Source organism: Lygodium microphyllum, chromosome 26 (genome assembly GCF_053477565.2).
Source record: "Lygodium microphyllum isolate KBCC chromosome 26, Lygodium_microphyllum_v1.1.10, whole genome shotgun sequence".
NCBI classification, from domain to species: Eukaryota; Viridiplantae; Streptophyta; class Polypodiopsida; order Schizaeales; family Lygodiaceae; genus Lygodium; species Lygodium microphyllum.
In genome coordinates, this window is record NC_141160.1 from 115,154,087 (window position 1) to 115,174,800 (window position 20,714).

The window sequence follows — 20,714 nt, forward strand, 5'->3', positions numbered from 1 at the left end:
TCCTGAAGACCCTCTTGCAATAGGACCTTTCAGGTTTGCCCTCTTGGTGTGAGGCCGCGGACTACTAGCTTGCCCAAGAGGGCCATACTCTGATACTCTGGGTCTATGATCCCAAGACCTCCCTCTGATCGATGCCGTATGATGGTTGCCCATGCCACCTTAGCCCTGGAGTCTCTAGAACCATCTGACCCTGACCAAAGGAAGTTCCGCACTAGGCGGCGGAGCTGCACTATGCATGATGAGGAGAAACACCAATACGAGGCAATGTACCAGGCCGTTGCTAGCTTGGTTGATCACCAGGGCTCGGCCGGCTAGTGAGAGGCGAGCCGTGATCTAGTAGGTCAGTTTTCTTCGAATAGAATCAAGGACAGGAAGAAACTGTTGGGTAGGAGTGATGTCAAGTCCCACCTAGAACCCTAGGTACCGAACGGTTTGCCCTCTGCTCACCCATCTAAATCCCAGGTGGACGTTCCACTCCGTGCTAGAGTCTAGGTCTGTGAGGAACCTAACCGACTTTCGCTAGTTGATTTTTGGTCCCGCTGCAGAACAGAACACGTCAAGAGCCAGCCTCACTCTCTGCAACATCAACTCATCGTCCTCTATGTAGAGTGTTGTGTCATCTGCATACTCTGAGTCCAACAACTCAGTCTCCTCTCTCATTGGAAGTTGGAGGCCGCGTAATCCGCTCATATGTGACCTGAGGAAGTGAGAAACTGCCTCTGCAAAGAGTAGAAAGAGATATGGGGCCAGGGGGCAGCCCTGTTGAATCGATCTCTCCAGCCGAAACTCCTCCCCTCGCCTTCCGCCTATGAGAACCCTGTTGGTAGCCGATCTGTACAGGGCGGAGACCTTCCTAATCCAAACCTAGGGGAATCCCAACCTCACCATGGTGCCCTCTAGGAAGTCCTAGTCCACCGTGTCATAAGCTTTCTCGAAGTCCAAGAGTAGTACGGCCAGCCTCTGCCCACTGTGCTGCGCCCACTCTGTCGCCTCAAAGAAGGTAAATACATTGTCTAGTATGCTCCTATCCTGGACAAAGCCTGTCTATGTGTCATGGATGATGTCTGGAAGCACGGGGCGTAGTCGCCTACCGATCATCTTTCCCAGTGCCTATATACTTTTCACTATAAACAGCAGCATACTTGATTTTCTACCTCACACTAGGTTACAAGTTGGGTTTAATTGTTGAAATGCAATTGCATAATTCCAATGGTATTGACACAGAGGTATTTAACCAGCACATCAATGTTGGTATATAGAAAGGCACTTTGGATTCAGATGTAGATCCCTGGGCTGAGGATTTTCAGGATGATGGATAAGGAGGTGAAGTAGGCACGTGCTGGCAGCTAGTGGCTAATCCTTTGGACTCCGACATTCCAGAGGCCCATCGGCCAGGTTCTTGTCCTTCTCAATACGAGAGAAATGACAAGTTCCAACATATGCAACTCAAGCTAATAGTCTGATGAGTGGTATATTTGTGCAAATAAAGGGAAAGCAACTTTTTTGCCAGTAGGAGAAACATGCAGTGTCAGTTTCAGTTTTGGGGATAGACATTATGTTGCGATAAATTGTAGCCTTCCATGAGAGGGCTACCATAGCCTATTTCACTGGTGGAACTCTTGTCATTGCCCATATAGAGACATTGCTAGAGGCCTTGTTTCTGCATGTGCTTGCATAATGATGCCAATAATGGACAGCTACAGACTTCGCATGTTGAGGAAAGTTGTGGTGGGACCAAGGGGTTCTTTGAGGTCCTCTTTCACACCTTGGAAGCTCCTGCTCACATCATGCAACTCAGTCCTTTGTTCTTGCATGGACAACTGGTTCATGTTCTTCTGTGGCAGCCAATGGAGGAATTCCGAGATGTTTTTAGGCAGGCCTGTCACATTTGGGTGGAAGTGGTGAACTTTCCTTTGCAACTTTGGTGGCCTCTTCCTCTAGTCTTGTGGTCTTTGGGACAGCTTTTGGTGGAGCCTTGCTTGGTATCCCAAAATAGAAATAGAGCTTGCCTGCTGTGGGACAAAGGCAAACTTCGTTCCACCAAAATATGTTTTGAGGCTCCTGGTTTGTAGCCCTTGGTGAAACGAGGAGCGTTTGTTGGGCATTGTTTTAGGTGGGGCCAGTTAGGTAACTTGCATTTCTGATCTTGAGGCACTGCAACATCAAGTGGGTTCTGAGGTAGATGTGCCTATGCAAGTGTATGATATTCAAGTCTTGTCTCAGCAGTGGCAAATGTCTCCTTTTGGACCTCTTGGGCAAAATGGGCAAATGGATTTGCATAACCCTAGGCTGGAGGGAGAGCCCCATCTTACCTCTCAGCAACAAGACGCAAAGGAAGTTCCTTTAGTGTCTATGGTGTAGTGCGATGTACATCAAGAATCCTGTTTGGCTCCACTGCTTCCACCCCAACTGATGTTACTCAGACTTTTAAGGGGTGAGGCAAAGAATGTGAATGCAAGATTGCACTAAATCATCGCATGTGCAATTTCAATGTCCGCAAGTTGTTGCCTTTCTCTATGAAAGGGAATTGATCCATGCACATGACCGGGAGCTTTAGAGAGAGGATTGTCTCTTCGGTGCCGCATGAGCCTCCACTCTTTGTCTTTTACCAGAGCCGGATGCGGATGTGGAGCCCCTATCACCAATGGTAGAGGCCTCTCCCGCATCGGTTGAAGATACACTCACATTTGATGCTTCCTCATTAGTAGGCATAGGAGTTGGAACTGATAAGCCACTTTCTCCTCCTCTTGTGGATCCCCCTCTCATCTTGGCGAGAATCTCATCCGCGATGTTTTGAGGGATCTCCTTGCATAGAGAAACCTCCCCCCCCAAAGTCTTGGAAAGATATTGGAGGAGTCGGGTTGCACCACTTGTATAGCGCTTCTCGTAATACTTGCATGTCCAATGATGGGAGTTGGACTTCTTTGTGTCCCTCTCCACATGGATTGCATGTAAATTGAAGGCCTCATGCTTCTCATGAGTCATGGTGCCGATGACGGATGGAGAAGCTCGGGGGAGAGTGAGAGAGAGGGGGAGAGTGAGATGCTTGAGTCTTGACTCTTGAAACTTGAAGTTGAAAGAGAGGGAGAGGGTTGGGGTAAAGTTGAAAGAGCAAGAGTGAGAGAGAGGGGATGGGAGATGAGAATGGCAAATGCTTTGATAGGGTGCGGGAAAGAGGGGATGGGAGATGAGAATGGCAAATCACAAATTAATTCAAGATCCAAGAGAGGGAGATGAGAATGGCAAATGCTTGCTGAATTGGTGTGGAAGCATGGAGGAGAGGAGCACCTTTTATAGATGAGAGAAGGGTCAAATTGTGAAAGAGGGGTCAACAGTCAAAGAGGGCTGCCAGCTGGATGGAATCCAAGGAGGGCTGGGGTTTGGGGGGGGGGGAGAGTGTATAGTTGAAAAAGGGGGTGAGATAACGTATCCCCCCCCCCCCCCCCCCCCCCCCCCAAAAAAAAGGGCCATGTAGGTAGAATGCGGGGAGACGTGGTGGCTAGAAATAGCCCATTTTTTGGTACGAATCATGCGGTACAATCAATATCGTATCATGTACGGAGGTAACTATGACTTGTCCATGAACCACTAACTTATAAGATCTTCATACTCTGCTTTCAAAAGTAAACAATCAAGCTTAAAGTAAGCAATTATCCAAAATTACTAATCTTGTTGAATCTTGCTTTTTTCCAGAGCTAGGAAGAGATGCTGTTATCTCTCATGGATTTTATTTCTTGGGTGCTTATATCTCTCCTGTAAATGATGGCTATGGCAAACCAGTAAGTTACTTTTGGTAAACGTTTTTGGAGCTATGATTATTGTACACTCTTATTCTAGATCTGAAATATATATTGTGGATCTCATTTCTTGGATGGTTATATGTCTTCAATAAATGAGGGTTATGGCAAATCAGGTAGTTGTTTTGGTGAACGATTGCCAATGTCCTACACAATTCTATAGGGCAAGGTTAGGCATGGAGATCGAGGTAGACAGACCTTACACGTAGTGAGAGAGACAGAGAGAGTGCGAGTGAGCAGAGTAGAGAGTGAACACGTTTTTCGGTACAATGACAAGAGTACCACTTTAGGCTTTAGATAGATATATGTATGAAAGTACAATGTGCTAAGGGTATGTTCACACCCGTGCACATATAAAAGGCATGATGGCCCTTTATTCCCAACAACCTCTCACCTAAAGGCAATGTGCCTTAAGAGGAGAAAAGAATCAGCTAAGTCTAAGTATGTACAAAGCTGAAATAAATATATCTATCCAATTCCCATCATCTGTCGGCAATGAGCAAACCGCTCTGCTGGAAGACCCTTCTTGAGAAGGTCTGCAGGATTATCATCTGTATGCACTTTGACAAGCTCAATGCTCTTGCTGTCAAGTACATCTCTAATGAAGTGGTACTTCACCTGTATGTGCTTTGTCTTTGTATGAAAGACAGGATTCCGTGCTAGCATGATAGCACTCTGACTATCACAATGGAGAATAGGTACCTCTGTGATGCCAAGCTCTCCCACTAGACGTGAAAGCCATAAAGCCTCTTTGCATGTCTCAGTGGCAGCTACATACTCTGCCTCTGTAGTACACAATGCAACACACTTTTGTAGCCTAGAGATCCAAGAGACTGCTCCTCTTGTGAAAGTAAACACATATCCAGAAGTGGATTTCCTGCAATCCGCATGACCAGCATAGTCTGCATCCGTAAAGCCAACAATAGATGCCTTCTGCTTTCCAAAGCAGATGCACAACCTCTTTGTGCCTTTGAGGTATCTCATAATACCTTTCACTGCCTCCCAATGCTTCTTGCCAGCGGTTGCCATGTATCTGCTAACCATTCCCACTGCAAAAGCAATGTCAGGACGTGTAGCAACCATAGCATACATTAAACTGCCAACAGCTGAAGCATATGGTATCTTGGCCATTTTAGCCTTCTCATCATCAGATGTAGGGCTGTCCTCTGCACTGAGTTTCACATATGGAGGCAATGGAACCCCAATTGTTTTCCTCCACTCCATATTGAAACGTTGCAAAAATTTGGAGATATACTCCTGCTGAGATAGATAGAGTAATTCTTTAGATCTATCTTTGAGTATTCGCATGCCAAGAATGTGATTTGTATCACCCAGATCCTTCATGTCAAAGCTGCCATGAAGACTTTGCTTCAATGAATCCAAGGCATGAGTATCCTTGCCAGCAATCAGTATGTCATCAACATACAAAACCAAGATAATCAGGCTACCATCTGCTGCCTTCTTGGTGTACAAGCAGTGATCCACTTGACTTCTATGAAAGCCTTGGGACTGCATGAATGTATCAAACTTATGATGCCATTCTCTTGGTGCTTGTTTCAGCCCATACAAACTCCTTTTGAGTTTACATACCATTTTTGCTTTCCCTTGTTCAACAAACCCTTCAGGCTACTGCATATACATGTCTTCATGCGGATCACCATGTAAAAACACAGTCTTTTCATCCATCTGTATGAGCTCCATATCCTCAACTGCAACCAAGCCCAAAATGGTTCTCAATGTAGTCATCTTGACTTCCATCTCTGACAGCATGGCTTTATACCATTTCTTGCTGTCCTGTCTGTCCATTGCTTCCTTGAAGCAAGACGGTTCACCACAGTTTGTCAACATGACATACTCAGCCACATTAATTGCACCAGGAACAAATCTGTCATGTTGTCTAGTAGCCCTAGACGATCTTCTAACCCAATGGTCATTGCTTGTTGGCTGTTCTTGCAAATTTCCATTTTCAGCATGCTGTCCTGGCATTTCAGCCTGCAAATCAGCATTAACAGCTTGCTGTCCTGGCTGTTCCTGCACATGTAATGGCTCATTTTCATGGGCAATAGCTGGCTGATCATTTAGAGCATCATTTTGCTGCATTTACAGGTTCATTTACAACTGGTATTTGCTGTTGTACAACGGGCACATTTTGCTGTCCAAAAGGTATTTCTTCCCGGAGTACAACTCTACGGACCTCCTCAGTCTTTTCGGACTGTTTGTGCATGCGATCTTCCCGGAAGATAACGTCATTGCTGCGTACTATTTTCCTTTTCTCGGGATCCCACAATTTATATCCCATTTCACCCTCGTCACCATATCTTAGGAAAATGCATTTACAGGACTTTAGCTCAAGTTTGCTACGTTTTTCTTTACGAATGGGCACAAAAGCCTCACAGCCAAACACTTTCAGATGAGCATAGGAAGGTGGCTTGTCCAATCACGCTTCTTGGAGAACCCCTCCCCTCCCCCCCCCCCCAAAGACCTGTTTGGTGATCGATTAATCAAGTGAACGGCTGTCATAATAGCCTCTGCCCAAAAACCATGGGGTAATGCAGCATGAGACAACATTGTACGGACCTTATCCTGTATGGTCCGATTCATACGCTCTGCAACTACATTTTGGGGTGGATTATGAGGGGCAGTGAGCTCCCTCTTTATCCCTTTACTGTCACAAAATGCCTGAAAGGCTTTGGACACATATTTCCCACCATTGTCAGAGGGAAGACACTTAGGTGTCTTATCTGTCTGATTTTCAGCCAATGCTAAGAATTTTTTAAACTTGACAAGCACCTCATCCTTGCTACGAATAGGGTAAACCCATACTTTCCGTGTAGCATCATCGACAAAGGTGACAAAATATTTCTTCCCCCCTAAAGACAATCCTGGCATTTGAGATACATCCGAATGTACTATTTCTAGAGGAGAAGATTCAAAGAAAGAGACTTTTTGTGAGAAGTCTGTGCATGTTTGCCATAAATACAATGATCACAGTGCTCAAAATCAGCATAACGAAGACAAGGCAAGTAACCCAAACGAGAAAGCACTTTCATTCCTTTTTGACTCATGTGTTCCAACCGGCCATGCCACAAAGAAACACTTAGCTGCTCGGTCACGGCAACAACATGGTATGCACACTAGATATATGAAGTGGATACAATGTATCACTCTTGCAACCTCTGGCAATAACTTGGATCCCTTACAGATCTTCCATTTTCCATCACCAAAGGTGGTATGAAAACCATCATCATCTAGCTGCCTTGTGCTAATCAAGCTCTTCTTGAGCTGAGGTATATGCCGTACATGTTGAAGTGTAAAGATATAGCCATGCTGAAACTGTAACTGCACACTGCGAATACCTGCAATCTCACATGCATAGTTGTCCCCAAGATGGACAACACCATGTCGACCCCCTGTATATGCGAAAAACCACTCACGATGAGGGGCGACATGAAAGGAAGCACCTGAAATAAGAATCCAGGTATGCATATCATCATCTGTATCTGCAAGTAGAGCATGTGTACCAAAATGTGAAGAGACAAAGAGTACTTCACTCCCACTGTCACTGTCATGAGTGACTACATTCACCTCTTCAATTTTTACACTGCTTTTCTTAGGCTGACTGTCCTTCTTTTCCTTGCAGTCATCTGTCTTCTTGCCTTTTCCTTTCTCTTTCTTCCATTTGTAGCAGTCACGTTTAAAGTGACCCTTCTTGCCACAATGATGGCATTCAACATCTTTTCCACGTGATTTACTGTGTCCCTTGCCATTATATTTGCCCTTTTGCTGTGATCTGTCCCTAGTATGCAAAGCACTGGAAGACTTACTGGATGCATTGTTCTGCCGATTCATCTCTTCCATAAGTAGAGCACTCTCTATATCAGCATACAAAAGGATCACATTAGAATTGCTCATAGCAGTCCTGAATGTATCCCAACTCTCTGGTAGAGTGCAAAGCAAGAAAGTAGCCTTAAATTCCTCATCAATCATGAACTTCAAGGCAACCAGCTGGCTGCAAATGGAGTTCAACTCACTCAAGTGAGTAGACATTGCTATACCTTCTTTCATAGGCAAATCCATAAGCTTTTTCAGCCAATACACTTTACTTGTAGCACTCTTTTGTGCATACAGTTCTTCCAGTCTAGTCCATATAGCATATATAGAATCCAAACCTTCAATGTTGAAGAGCAAGGCATAAGAAATCGATAGCTCTATAGTTGAGCGTGCAAGCTCATTCAACTCATGCCAATCGTCTTGATCCATGTCCGCAAGCTTTGCCCCTTTAGTTTTGATCGGCTTTGCCTGCTTCTTTTGTAACAGGATATTGTAGCACTGTTTTTGCCATACTGCAAAATTATGTGGGCCTTCAAGCTTCTTTATATGCATCAAATTACTGCTGTCATTGCTGTGAGCCATGGTTTTCAGCTCAAATGTGACAAAAAAACCAGTAAATGCAGGCCCAAATTGTCACCCTAGTGACCAAGGTACAAACAAGTACCAATCAGCAATAAATGACCACGCAGAAGTACAGATTTCAGATCTGTAATTTAGTTTTCAGAAGCACCAAACCAAGTGCTACAGCATTATCCAACTGATTACAGCTGTTCCAAAGGGCATGTGCATCACATTACATGAGAAATCCCAAAATTTCAGCTGCAATTTCTGTTGTACGTGTACCCACGGGCATAAAATTCGACACAAACGGTCAAAAGCCCCAAAATTTTGTGCTCAAAAGGATCAAACACATATCTGCATTTCCTCTGTCATGCATAGGACTGTCTAATTTTGCGAAAATAAAGCAATTTCAGCAAAACTCCCAAATTTCACCAAGTGTTGATGTCCAAAATGCGCGGAATTCAACCTGCATGTACATAAAATGGCCAAATGCTGCACAAATTTTGCCCAAATCGCAAAAGCTCCAAATTGCACAGGTTCCAGTGTGCCTCAATGTCGAGAAATTGGGTCAATTTCAGCCCAATTTGTGCATGTACATGAAAAGCCCCAAATGTCGGGGACAAAATGTCACAAATTCCTGCAATTTCTCAGATAAGTATCACTGTTGCATCTTGCTCGCATGAAATGTGGACAAATCCCCAAAATTTTCAAGTCCTGCATGCACTAATTTCAGTGAAATTGAAAGGATTTCACTAAAATGTGAAAAGCCCCAAAATTCCCGGGCAAATGTGCACTGACTTTGCAATTTCTGAGTCAGATTGTCCAATTCTGTGTTGAGATCCCCAGATTCGAGAAAAGCCCCAAATTTCTGAGCCGATTTTGCACAGATCTAAAATCTTGTGCTTACGCGCGTGGAACCCCATCAGTGGGTGAAGCAATTATCAGAAAAAAAAAGGTTGAATTTTGGAAAAAAAATTTGACGGGTCAACGGACCCGTCAATCGTGCGCTGTGACGCCCGCTAGACACGACACCTGTTCATTGGTCCCTCACGCCGCGTCAACTGGTCGCCCCCGTTGCCCGTTGTGCAGTCGCTGTTCCTTGCAGACGTTGCACCCACTAGTCTCCGCCTGCCACGCTATCGCCTGTCGCCTGTCGCCGTGCAGTTGTCGCGCCCGTCACCAGTTTGCAGTCGCCATCAGCTACTGCTGATCGCCCGCTATGCCTGCAGTAACAGTTGCCTACTCTCCAGCATCCACGACTTGTCGTGTGCCCTGCAGTGACGACTGCAAACTGTCATCTGCTGCTCGTCGGACTCCTGCAACACACGAGCCTGTTTGCAACCTTGCCCGTTGCTTCTGTTGACTGCCTCTTGCCAGCTCTGATACCAGTTTGTAGGGCAAGGTTAGGCACGGAGATCGAGGTAGATAGACCTTACGCGCAATGAGAGAGATAGAGAGAGTGCGAGTGAGCAGAGTAGAGAACACGTTTTTCGGTACAATGACAAGAGTACCACTTTAGGTTTTAGATAGATATATGTATGAAAGTACAATGTGCTAAGGGTGTGTTCACACCCGTGCACATATAAAAGGCAAGATGGCCCTTTATTCCCAACAAATTCTTAGGCATCTTATAAGGTATCTCAAGGTATATGCATTTGATATCTTCAAATTGTGCTTCAAAATGTACCTTCACATATAGAGGCTTCCATCTCAATGCATCATGTTGTCTCTTACAGTCACAAATGCAAGTTCTTCTACACCTAACAACTCACATTGGTAGGTATGCTGTCAACATCTACATGCACCTGTACTCTTGTCAAATTGTTGGTAACTTGAAGCAACACCTGGGCTTATTCGATAGATTCAAGTTGTAGATAAATCCAATTTAATGTTTCATAACAGATGATCTCAATTCCAGTATGGATAATGAATGAAAGAATCAAACCCATGTCTTGAGAAATATAGCTCCCATAGATGAAAGCGAAGATATGAATTCAACCAGTGAATACTAAAAATTTGCAATATTAAGCTTGACAAAAATTGGGTCTCAGCCTTACCGGGTTGTGGCTCATCTTGTTTAGTCTAAGCAGGTCCTCTGCTTTGGAGCAGATAGTAACAGAGAGACAAAGAGAATCGAGACAAGCAAGAAAACTGGAAACGGTTCTATCTGATTCTGAGCTGGTCTTACCGGTAGGGCAACCTGTATTGATAGGTTTCTACATACCGAAATCTTCACAATCTTACTCTTAGCCTAGGGATCCCATGTCTACTTTTTTCTCACATTGTGTGCATTTTTTCACCAAAAAACTGTCGGCAAAGCTTCCTTTTTTCACTAAAATCATAATAGCAGGAGTTCATGCTCCAAAACCTGCCAAAGGCAACCTGTAGCTTGCTCTCCACTCGTTAAACTCTCCCATCCCTTATCAGGAACACCTGGGCTTCTTCAATAGATTCAAGTTGTAAATAAATCCAATTCAATGTTTCATAACAGATGATCTCAATTCCAGTATGGATAATGAATGAAAGAATCAAAGCCATGTCTTGAGAAAGATAGCTCCCATAGATAAAAGCGAAGATATGAATTCAACCAGTGAATACTAAAAATTTGCAATATTAAGCTTGACAAAAATTGGGCCTCAGACTTACCATGTAGTGGCTCATCTTGTTTAGTATAAGCAGGTCCTCTGCTTTGGAGCAGATTGCAATAGAGAGACAAAGAGATCGAGACAAGCAAGAAAACTGGAAACGGTTCTATCTGATTCTGAGCTGGTCTTACTAGTAGGCCAACCTGTATTGATGGGTTTCTACATGCCAAAATCTTCACAATCTTACTCCCAGCGCATGGATCCCATGCCTGCTTTTTTCTCACATTGTGTGCATTTTTTCACCAAAAAACTCTCGGCAGAGCTTCCCTTTTTCACTAAAATCAGAATAGAAGGAGTTCATGCTCCAAAACCTGCCAAAGGCAACCTGTACCTTGCTCTCCACTTGCTAAACTCTCCCATGCCTTATCAGGAACTACATGGTCTGCATATTTGCTGATGAAATTATGATTTTTTCATCCCAGGTCTCCAGCCGCTACAAAAAGAAACATGCAAATAGTCTAAGAAGGGGACATTGGCAGTTCCAAAAGAAAGGTTCTTCTAGAGTCTAGACCTTCTGACCTAAGTCTCAATTCAACCAAGAATGGTTTCTTCTAGAGTCTAGACCTGCTGACCTAAGTCTCAATCCAATCTCTAAAGTACCCTCCTATGGTAGGGGCTAGGACATTTTCTTCCTCCCCCCCTTTGTGGAATTGATCTATGTACCATCCACCTCTTGCCACAATGTGCTATAACTCTAATATTATGAGGCGATATATAAATGTGCTATCATTCTAATCTTATGAGATGCCATACTATCAATGCTCATGCATGTCAGTCTCCTCTCTCCAAAGCTTGCCATCCTGTCTGACAGAATGGGTGAAAGATCTACTCTTGCTGCAGGCTACAGCCATAAGCAAGACGCCCCCTCTAAAGCAACCTATCCATGTCTGGGTGTGTGTTTTACTCTTTCCCTATCCTTCAGTCCTCCATTGTAATAGCCTTAGCAACTATTTTTATTCTAATCTGTCCCCCTTGAGACCTTGCAGTCTATCTTTGAAAGTCCATAGTGCACCCCATTAAAGACCACCTCTCTCCAAATATCTGTGCTATCTCTGAAGAAAACCCCCTTCATGCAAGGGGAATCTTTAGCCCAAAATGCACTTTGTATCTAATGGGATTCTTTAATATCTTCCTCTCTTCAACTGAACCCAAGATTGTCTGATGCAGGCAAAGAAATTGAACTCGAATAACAATTGCTGCTAAATCTGACCTCAAAACCTCTTTCCAACTCTCTGTATATAGGGCCTCCCAACCATGACTGATCTCCAATTTTTAAGTGGTTTCTTCCAAGACTCCTGTGGAAGAGGCATTGTGGGACTTTGACCTTTGCTTGACCAAATGAAGTTCCTAATGAATTGCTTTATCTGGCCAGTGGAAGATCTAGCAAAAGCCCCAACATAAGTTCAAACTTCAACCACATGGTTACACAAGGAACTTGGTTGGCCTTATCACCATTCCTGTAGAGAGAATCGAGCTCTGCTCTATAAACTCAAGAGATGTAGCGTAAAGTGCTCCTCCAAGATGATGTCAATCCTAATGTGGCAACCTGAATACCTTGCTGAAGTGAGGTCTCTAGTCAGGCTGCTGCATACCACAAGGCTAAAAACTGTTGTGTGTTTTTTTGCTGAGGTGTTTTGATTATGTTCCTTTTCTTGGAAAAAGAATATGTTACTAGATGTGTGATGCTTTTCTATGCAGGGCCTAGTTTCTGCAGAGCACAGGTTGAGGATGTGCCAGCTTGCTGTTGAAGAGACACCATTTATCAGGGTAGATCCTTGGGAGGTATGCACATCTTGTTCTTCTGCTCAATTCTCTTGTAACCCAGATTTTTCTCTATTGACCACCATTTTTGCATGGAGCTGCTAAATGGCTGTTGAAAAACTTGTGACTACTGCAGGCTTTGCAGCCAAGTTTTCAACGGACAATAAATGTATTAGCTCATATAAAAGATGAACTTTGCCTCAATGAGTCTATGAAGGATGGTAAAAGTCTTGGCTTTGGCTGAATTGATCAGAGCTTCATGAATTAAGTGCTTGAAAGATGTGCATTAGAGATGTGTTCTGAATTTCTTAGTATCAATCTTGATGTAAAGGTCATCTGGGAATGCCTGTCTGTTTTTATAGGTATGTTGCGGGTCATGCTTCTCTGTGGTGCAGACCTACTAGAATCCTTCACTATACCAGGTGTTTGGGTTCCAGAACAGGTATCAAGCTTAATCACATAGAATCTCGTGCACTCTCTTTGTACAAGTTTCACCCACAACTCCAAAGAGGTGATAGAAAAACAGACATTCACAAGTACTTTACAAATGGCCGTCTTAGAATTCTCAGGATGTACTCATCTTGATTATCGAATCTTTATTGTGCATATTTTTTGTTGTGAGAACAGACTGATCAAAAGTTGTTATGACAACAATGCCAATGTGATCTCGCTTAGAATGCTAATGATCAAAGACTTTATTTATATGCAGATGGAAAATATTCTTCGGGACCATGGCATTGTCTGTATTAGTAGAGGGCAAAAAGATTTGAGAAAAATTATTATGGAAAGTGACATGATTGCAAAATATCAGGTATATTTTCAAACTTGTGCAATACTTGCAGATAAGCAGAAGTGTGAACAAAGCTCTCATTTGGCTTCACCTAACTAAAAGACTACGTGCCATGAATGCTAAAGAGGAAGTACTTTGTTAGGAGAGTTTGTTCCAGTGTTGAGCATTATCTTAGAAGTGGAGAAGCTTACTTAGAAACATTCTTATTGATGCTTGAACCGTTTCACCAATACAGCAAATATGAGCAGCTTATTATTTTCAATTATTGTTCCAGGGAAACATCATTGTAATTGATGATTTCAACTGTGATATCAGCTCTACAATGACAAGGTAAGAATCAATTATGTTGAGTTTTCATCCGAGAATGTCCATTACTGCAGTTTGTGATTTGTGTTCAAGTTACCTTGTTTATATTTTACCTTAGAGTACTGTAGTTCTTTTGATTTCAATTTCAAAGTTTCGAATGAAAACGAGCAGCACATTTGTGATAAGTTACAACCCTCCTTTCCATGAATCATTGTTGGACTGGTTTCACCCATCAGAGAGCCCTCTGGACTTCTCTTAGGGGTTATGAATGTATGCTTGAGACTGTACAGAGTGATTGGATTTTAAGCTTTCATTTGGGGGACTAGCTGTCATTTTTTTTCATGGGACCAACACAGCCGTACACAGTATAAAAAGACTATCCCCTTGAACAACATGCACTATATGAGATTTCCACAAAACTTTAACTGAAACCCCTCTTCCCTTCAGTTGAGTGGCTGATGCCTAATGACTGCCAAGGATCTTTCTTAACCAGATGATCAGTTATGCCATCTAATATAAGAACTCTTGCATAATCAATACAAACAAACGAATACATTGCGAATTGAATTCTTCCTTAATAACTGAATGGAAGAAGGGACATGGTGACCTGGCATTGGCCCTAGGGTCAAACTTTTTGAGCTTAACAAGACATCACCTCAAAATTTGAGTATCATTTTCAGTCCAAAACCAGCTATGCTTTCCCCTGATTTTGAACTCTCTTAGGTGGCATTTCAGCCTATGTGCCTTAGGTTTTATGCCTTCACTTCTCTACAATCTGATTTGTAGCACAACTAATCTATGCAATTAAACTTGTATGATAAACCTGGTCAATCTTGAGCTCCTCAACTGTTCCTCAAACCTCATGTGCAACTAGGCTTGTAGGACCCCTTGCAGTTTCTTGTGCCAGTTTGTAACAGCCTGGAGCATCAACATCAAACAAATTGTATTCCCATTCATTAAACTTTGACAATTCTAGCAAACGCCTTATTGCATATTTTATTGACTAGGAAAAACACAGAGAAGCTTCTATTTATCACAAGGGTGGTGTGATTCGAAACATGAATTAAATCACCTTTCTTTTGTACCAAATTGATAAGCTTCCAGTCATAATGGATCTGCTTCTAGCTTTAGCTCCAATAATTTGGACCCATGGAAGTATCCACGATTGATAAACAAGTCCTTTTACTATATTATATCCACTACCCAATGCTCTAGCTCCAACATGTAGGGGTTCGACCCATGGAAGTATCCATGGTACACGACTATGTGGGAAAATACGAGAGAAAAAGTAAAACATGTAGGAATTCACAACAGTCTTTCTATTACTTTGTAATATGAAGGATGTGCAATTGCCTAAAGGTGCAAAGAATTTGGTGTATAATGCTAAGAAGGGATGAAAAAGTGGAACTATCAATCTATGCAAAACGACCAAAGAAATGATAAGCCTTTTCAAATGATGGCTTTTGTTTTTAAAGAAAAATGGCCATAAATACAGAAATAATTGTATTAGGCATAGCCATTTTGTATACAAACAACTATATGTGTTAATACTTTTTGAAAGGGATCTATCATGATTGGGGTAGCAAAACCCAAAGGTTTTTTAAAAGTCAATGTGGTACTCCATCTCATTGGTTTTGTCTTTTTTCAAGGGTAGGTACACATGTCCACAATGAAGTGGGTTTTTCTTTGCTTTAGCGTGGAATTATGCTACTTAGACATGCATTGTTCAATATTTGCTTACTCTTGCAAATGTCCTTAAGTTGCATGTAGAGTTCACTTTTTGTGCTAAGTTTCAATTTAAATGCACTTGTACATGTCTTGGACAGGGAGAACTTGGGTAAAGGTATGTCCATAGAGCACTTGACTCCACCCAATGTTATCCAGTATATTCGCGAAAACAACTTGTACAACATGAATGCCCAAGGTTAACATGTAGCAGATACATTCAAAGCAATTATAAAAGAGGATGGCAGCACTTACATGTTATATACCTAGCAAAGAAACAATTCGTGTAATCATAGTACTCTACAACCAAGCACAATCACTATTTTTCTTTAAAAGGAGAGAAGTTTTGTTAATGATAGACAGAAAAGATACAAAGTACAAAAAGCCCTATGAGGGGCTACTATGTATGTATCATTGGATACAATAGTTCAGTGAAGAAACCAATCTAGTGGGTAATTATCCAAACCATGTGTGGTGCTCAATGAAAGAAATCGCAAGCACCCCATGTCCACGTAAAAGCATCTCCCCTCTTCCGCTTATTGTTGCCCTACAATCTCTCCCATCTCTTGCAAAGAGTTTGATTGGTGGAAATATTTTGTCACATCATAATGAATGTAGATCAATTTTTATGGCTTGCCAAGGCTAGGCCATTGCGTTTGTTTTAAAGGGTGTTATGTTTCAAAAGTCTACAATCCAAATTTTTGAAATATTAGAGTTTTTGCTATCTTCTTGATAGAATGATTGAAGTATTCCACAAAGAGTACAACTTTGGATATGAGGATCTTAGCGAATAGCAACAAGTTTAATCTTATCCTTAAGAGTCTTTGGGTTCATAATTATCGCTAGTTTTTTTTGAGCTCGTGGATGAAGATTGGTAGAGTTTGAAGCTCTTTGTCTAAATAGAACATTCAAGATCCAATACATGTTTGCAATGGCTATCTACTACCAATATTTTCAACATGAATTTTTTTATTTGATTGCTCAAGTCTACTTATTTTGTAGGAGGGTGTGTACTGAAGTTGAAGCAACTATTCTTCATAATGTAATTAGAAGCTCTATCTACTACAATTCGTTCTTCGTAATCACCTTCTCTACATTTGGCAAAAATTCTCATGTGCTTTAATTTGTCAATCAATGTATGAGTTTATTGTTAGTATCTTGTAATCATGAACTTCTATTTTATTTAAATGTTTCCATGCTATGCTTCTATATAATTCTCTCTTTCACTTCTACAATTATGATGTTAAATGTATTTAGTCACTTATTAAGGTTGAGGCATTAAAGAAATCAAAATTCTTCAAGGAAACAAAAATTGCATTGTAACTAAAATCTTTATGTGGCGTTATGTTCTGTGTGCTTTTGAGGTATCTTATAGGACTTTAATATAACCTTCTTAATGTTCTACAATCCAAATGCCTCTAGCCTTTCCCTTTAGCCTAAACTCATAGATGATGTGACCATGGTGTGGCTAGTAGGAATCCACTTCAATCACCTAGATGTTGAACCAATATGCTAAGATATTAATGCTCAAAAGAAATTGAGATTAAGTTATATGCCTACATAGCTATCTTAAAATATGATTTTTTGGATCTTAACAAAATAGAGAGTTCAGGTTACACATGCTTGTGATATCTCACATGAGGTTGAGCATTGATAATTCTTGGCCATTTTGGTAATTTATTGTGGAGTTAAAGGCTTCTTATTAGTTGATATAGAAGATCTATCACACATTAAAACCTTTGTAAAGCCTCAAAATTTTACACTCAATGTTAATATTTTTGGGCACAAACCTTTAGAAGAACAAGTGAAGTGTTTATCTTAGAAGTATGGTTGTTGAAGTTCACTGTCAATACATGATAGTATTTGAGTGTATTTTGACTCATTTAGTGTAGAGTGTGCTTGAAAGATTTAATGAGCATCGATCTAAGACATGACTTGCTTAGGGAAAACAATATGATTTCTTTGCCAAAATCATGGATAGTAAAGAGAGAAAGACCACTTGTTGCCAAAGTAATGAGACTAAAGAACATGTTAGATGTGCAATTCCGTTGGAAACAATGTTGATCTCTACCACTAGCATATTGATTGCATGAACACACTCACTTTCATCTTAGAATCACGAAGGTGAGAAACATAGAACTTGAAGGGGAGGAACAAAGTGAAGATGAATATGTACAATGCAATTACTCCTTGGCCACATTGATGTGATGTAATTGAGTGATTTATAGACAATGATTGGACACCACTCCAGGTGCATCAATGTCCATAAGTGGGTTAAAGTGTAGGATGCTAATAGATTTTTCTAAATGAGCTAGAGATTAAGTTAGCACCCCCTTTTACCAACATTTTGGATGAGCTTGAATACCAAAATTCTAAGGTGAATACATGTGAAAGCACAAACGTGATTGAGAGGCAAAAGAAGTAGCCTTCAATCAAACTTAAAACTATGAAAATTTGTTATAATTTTCTTTGAAGAATGAAGCGTAGAAACAAGGTTAAGTAGCTCCTTTCAGGAATGGGTTTGTTGAGTATCATTGCTAATTCAGTGGTAAAAAGTCTTTGTACGAGTCCTAGAACTTAAATTTAGAACTTAGGCTATCTCGTTGTATGTCAAATAGTGAAGAAAGACCTAAAAGATGATATAAAATATAGAAAAGCTTAAACTATTACAAAAATGGTAAATCCAACACCTTGGATGCAATGCTAAGAGGGCATCAAGGGCCTTCAAATAGCATGTATGCATACAATTGGGCCTGACTAGAAGAATCCCTTTCAGAGGTATAGGAGCAATAGCAAGCTTATGTAATTCAAGTCCAAGGATTCAAGCCCAAGTAAATTGAGTCCTAGAAATAACTTAATTAAGTCTCAAACGAGACTATTAAATCCATAGAAAAAATTGGGATGTAATAGTTTGACTATAAGGACAATTTGATACCAAACTTGACCAAAGATGGTAAATCCAAGATTGAATTAGGAGATAAAGGTGTAAGAATTTTGGAGGATGTAATTTTGGAATCACGGTTGGACTAAAAAAGCAGTTCACTCTAGAATTTTATGGCCTGGTTTAAATATAAAAAATTGTTAGTCCCATCTGCACATTCCAACTTAACCTTACCTTGGGATGTAGTTGACTCTGTATGGTTTAGCTTTTTTCATCAATCTATTTCAAAGAGCGATCTCAAATAAAGCCTACAAAATATATCCGAAGGGGATTAGAACTTGGGGGGATATATGGGATCCCAATATAAAAGATTGGCTAAGCAATGTACAACTCATGACTAAATTTGGTATACTTCCTAGTGAAGTCAACATGGTAACCCTAAGAATGCAACTATGGGATCCACACCTCTCAGTATTCATCAATCTAAAATAGCCTTTCAATCCCAAAGGAGTATGTCTAATCAGAGACAAACCTCTTTCGCCCCTTCCGATCTTCAGGTATGCAATAAAGATTTATGTGCTAAACTCAATGAAAGGTGGCACATTAATTGGTGCAATAAACAATGGAATTATAGATTTACTAATATTTGGATGAAAGTTCTTCAGCCTAAGATGTCATGTCTAATGTGGCTCATAATCCTTAAAGATCTCATGAAAGGGCTTTAAAGGCAAGAATTGGAAATGGACTCTGCCCAAGATGTAATACAAATTTAGAATCAATATTGCATATTTTTTATAACTGTCATCATAACACTATTTTTTTTTTTTGTTTCTTACAGGTGTTGTTAATGCTAGTCCACCCAACTAAGTTCACCTAGAAAGAGATAATCTTGGGTGAAATATATGGCATATCTCCAATAGTTTGGAATTGGATTAGAAGTCTCTTTCTTTGGAATATGTGGATTTGCAGGAATAAAAAAGTATTTGAAAATGTTTCTATTGATCCTATTCATGGATTTAAGGCAGATTTTTTGTTGCAGGTGGATAAGGATACTGAGAAGTTGTAAAGTCTCCATGAGGAAGCTTATCCTGGAGGATCAGAAGAGGAAGTTGTTGCCATGATGCTAGATCTTAAGAAGAAAGTTGTGAATTCCAAGAGGATCTGAATGTGATTTAAGTTTATTCATGCTCTAATCTAAGGCTGGTTGCATAAGACAGTTTCCCTGTATTGAAGCTCCTCTTTACTAGCAGTTGTAAAATTCACTCTCTTTTTAAATATATTTTAACAATTCGTACAAAAAAAGGAAGAATTTTATGGGATTAGAATCAAATTTTGAGAAATTAGTCTATGTCTTCTTAAATGAGAGAATGAAACCGCAAAAGAAGTATGGTCGAAATGATTAGTTAATTAGGTGATTAAGAACAAAGAATTAACTGCATAACTTTAGGATCATGGAAATTAGGCAAATAGGGATAAGTGTGCTAGTGTAGGACCTTCTTCTATAGAAAAAAAGCAAGCAAATCTTTAGGTTAAGGAGTAATGGTCTCACTACCCCTCTTGGCTACCCTTGATCATGATAATAAGGAGGAGGAGTTATAAGCCTAGTAGCTTTTGCTCATAAGCTATTACTCTCCCTCCCTCTTATCATTTATCATCTCCTCCCTTATCAAACTAGCCCCCTTTCTCTCTCACAAGCTTCATAGATAGGTATGTTTGAAAGCCCATGACTCCTTGACATACCAAAATCCACAGTGGATTGTAGAAGGTGAAGAGACCCTATGATGAAGATTTTTTCACTCTCAAGTGACCATTGAAGGAAGCTCTAAGCTTTTAAATCAGAGATGGAAAACTTTGCGCAAGGGTTGTATGCCGTAAAATATTACACGGCGCAGCGAACAGAATCGGAGAAAGAGATAGAGAGTACACAACAGATAAGAGGAGAATCAGTAAATTCTTTAACTCCAAATAACTGATACAAAGATGGCTCTGTCCACCCGTGCGCTTCCACTGTGTGAAGCTTAGATGGCGATCTAGACAGAAGATAGGTGAAGAGCTTAAGGCTAGCTGGAACAACAACTCTGACTGGGTGAAAGATGAGTGAGTGATGGCTGCGAAGGGGTTTAGCTTTTATAGCCCGCGAAGGTCGTTAGGTCGGCCTGCTGACCTACCATATGAGCCTCCACTAGTCGGACAGGGAATATTCCCTTTACCATTGGGCCGGGGGCGCTGCCTCCAGACCCCCGCCAGGGGGGCCGCTGGCCCCCCTGGGACCCCCCCCAGCCAGGGGCCACTTTCGCGGCCCCCGGACCCCACAATAGGGGCCCCTTTTAACTCCCTTACACTGCAACTCGATGCAATGCGCCTCGAGTTGCTACCAGCTTAACCACTCCGTCTAACCCAAAGATTAGACCCACAAT

The 20,714-nt window shown here is 41.3% G+C and overlaps 1 protein-coding gene across 1 annotated transcript in view; it reads left to right on the forward strand.

Moving 5' to 3' along the window:
• Positions 1-16,083, forward strand: part of LOC148013713 (nicotinamide/nicotinic acid mononucleotide adenylyltransferase-like) — a 46,829-nt gene extending 30,746 nt beyond the window's left edge. Inside the window, exons 3-9 of the mRNA XM_087668507.1 lie at positions 3,694-3,779; positions 12,533-12,616; positions 12,732-12,816; positions 12,958-13,037; positions 13,305-13,406; positions 13,660-13,715; positions 15,518-16,083. Of these exons, the coding sequence (XP_087524633.1) occupies positions 3,694-3,779; positions 12,533-12,616; positions 12,732-12,816; positions 12,958-13,037; positions 13,305-13,406; positions 13,660-13,715; positions 15,518-15,620 (596 nt within the window). The 3' untranslated portion in view covers positions 15,621-16,083. The remainder of the gene's footprint in view (positions 1-3,693; positions 3,780-12,532; positions 12,617-12,731; positions 12,817-12,957; positions 13,038-13,304; positions 13,407-13,659; positions 13,716-15,517) is intronic.
• The last annotated feature ends 4,631 nt before the right edge of the window (positions 16,084-20,714 follow it).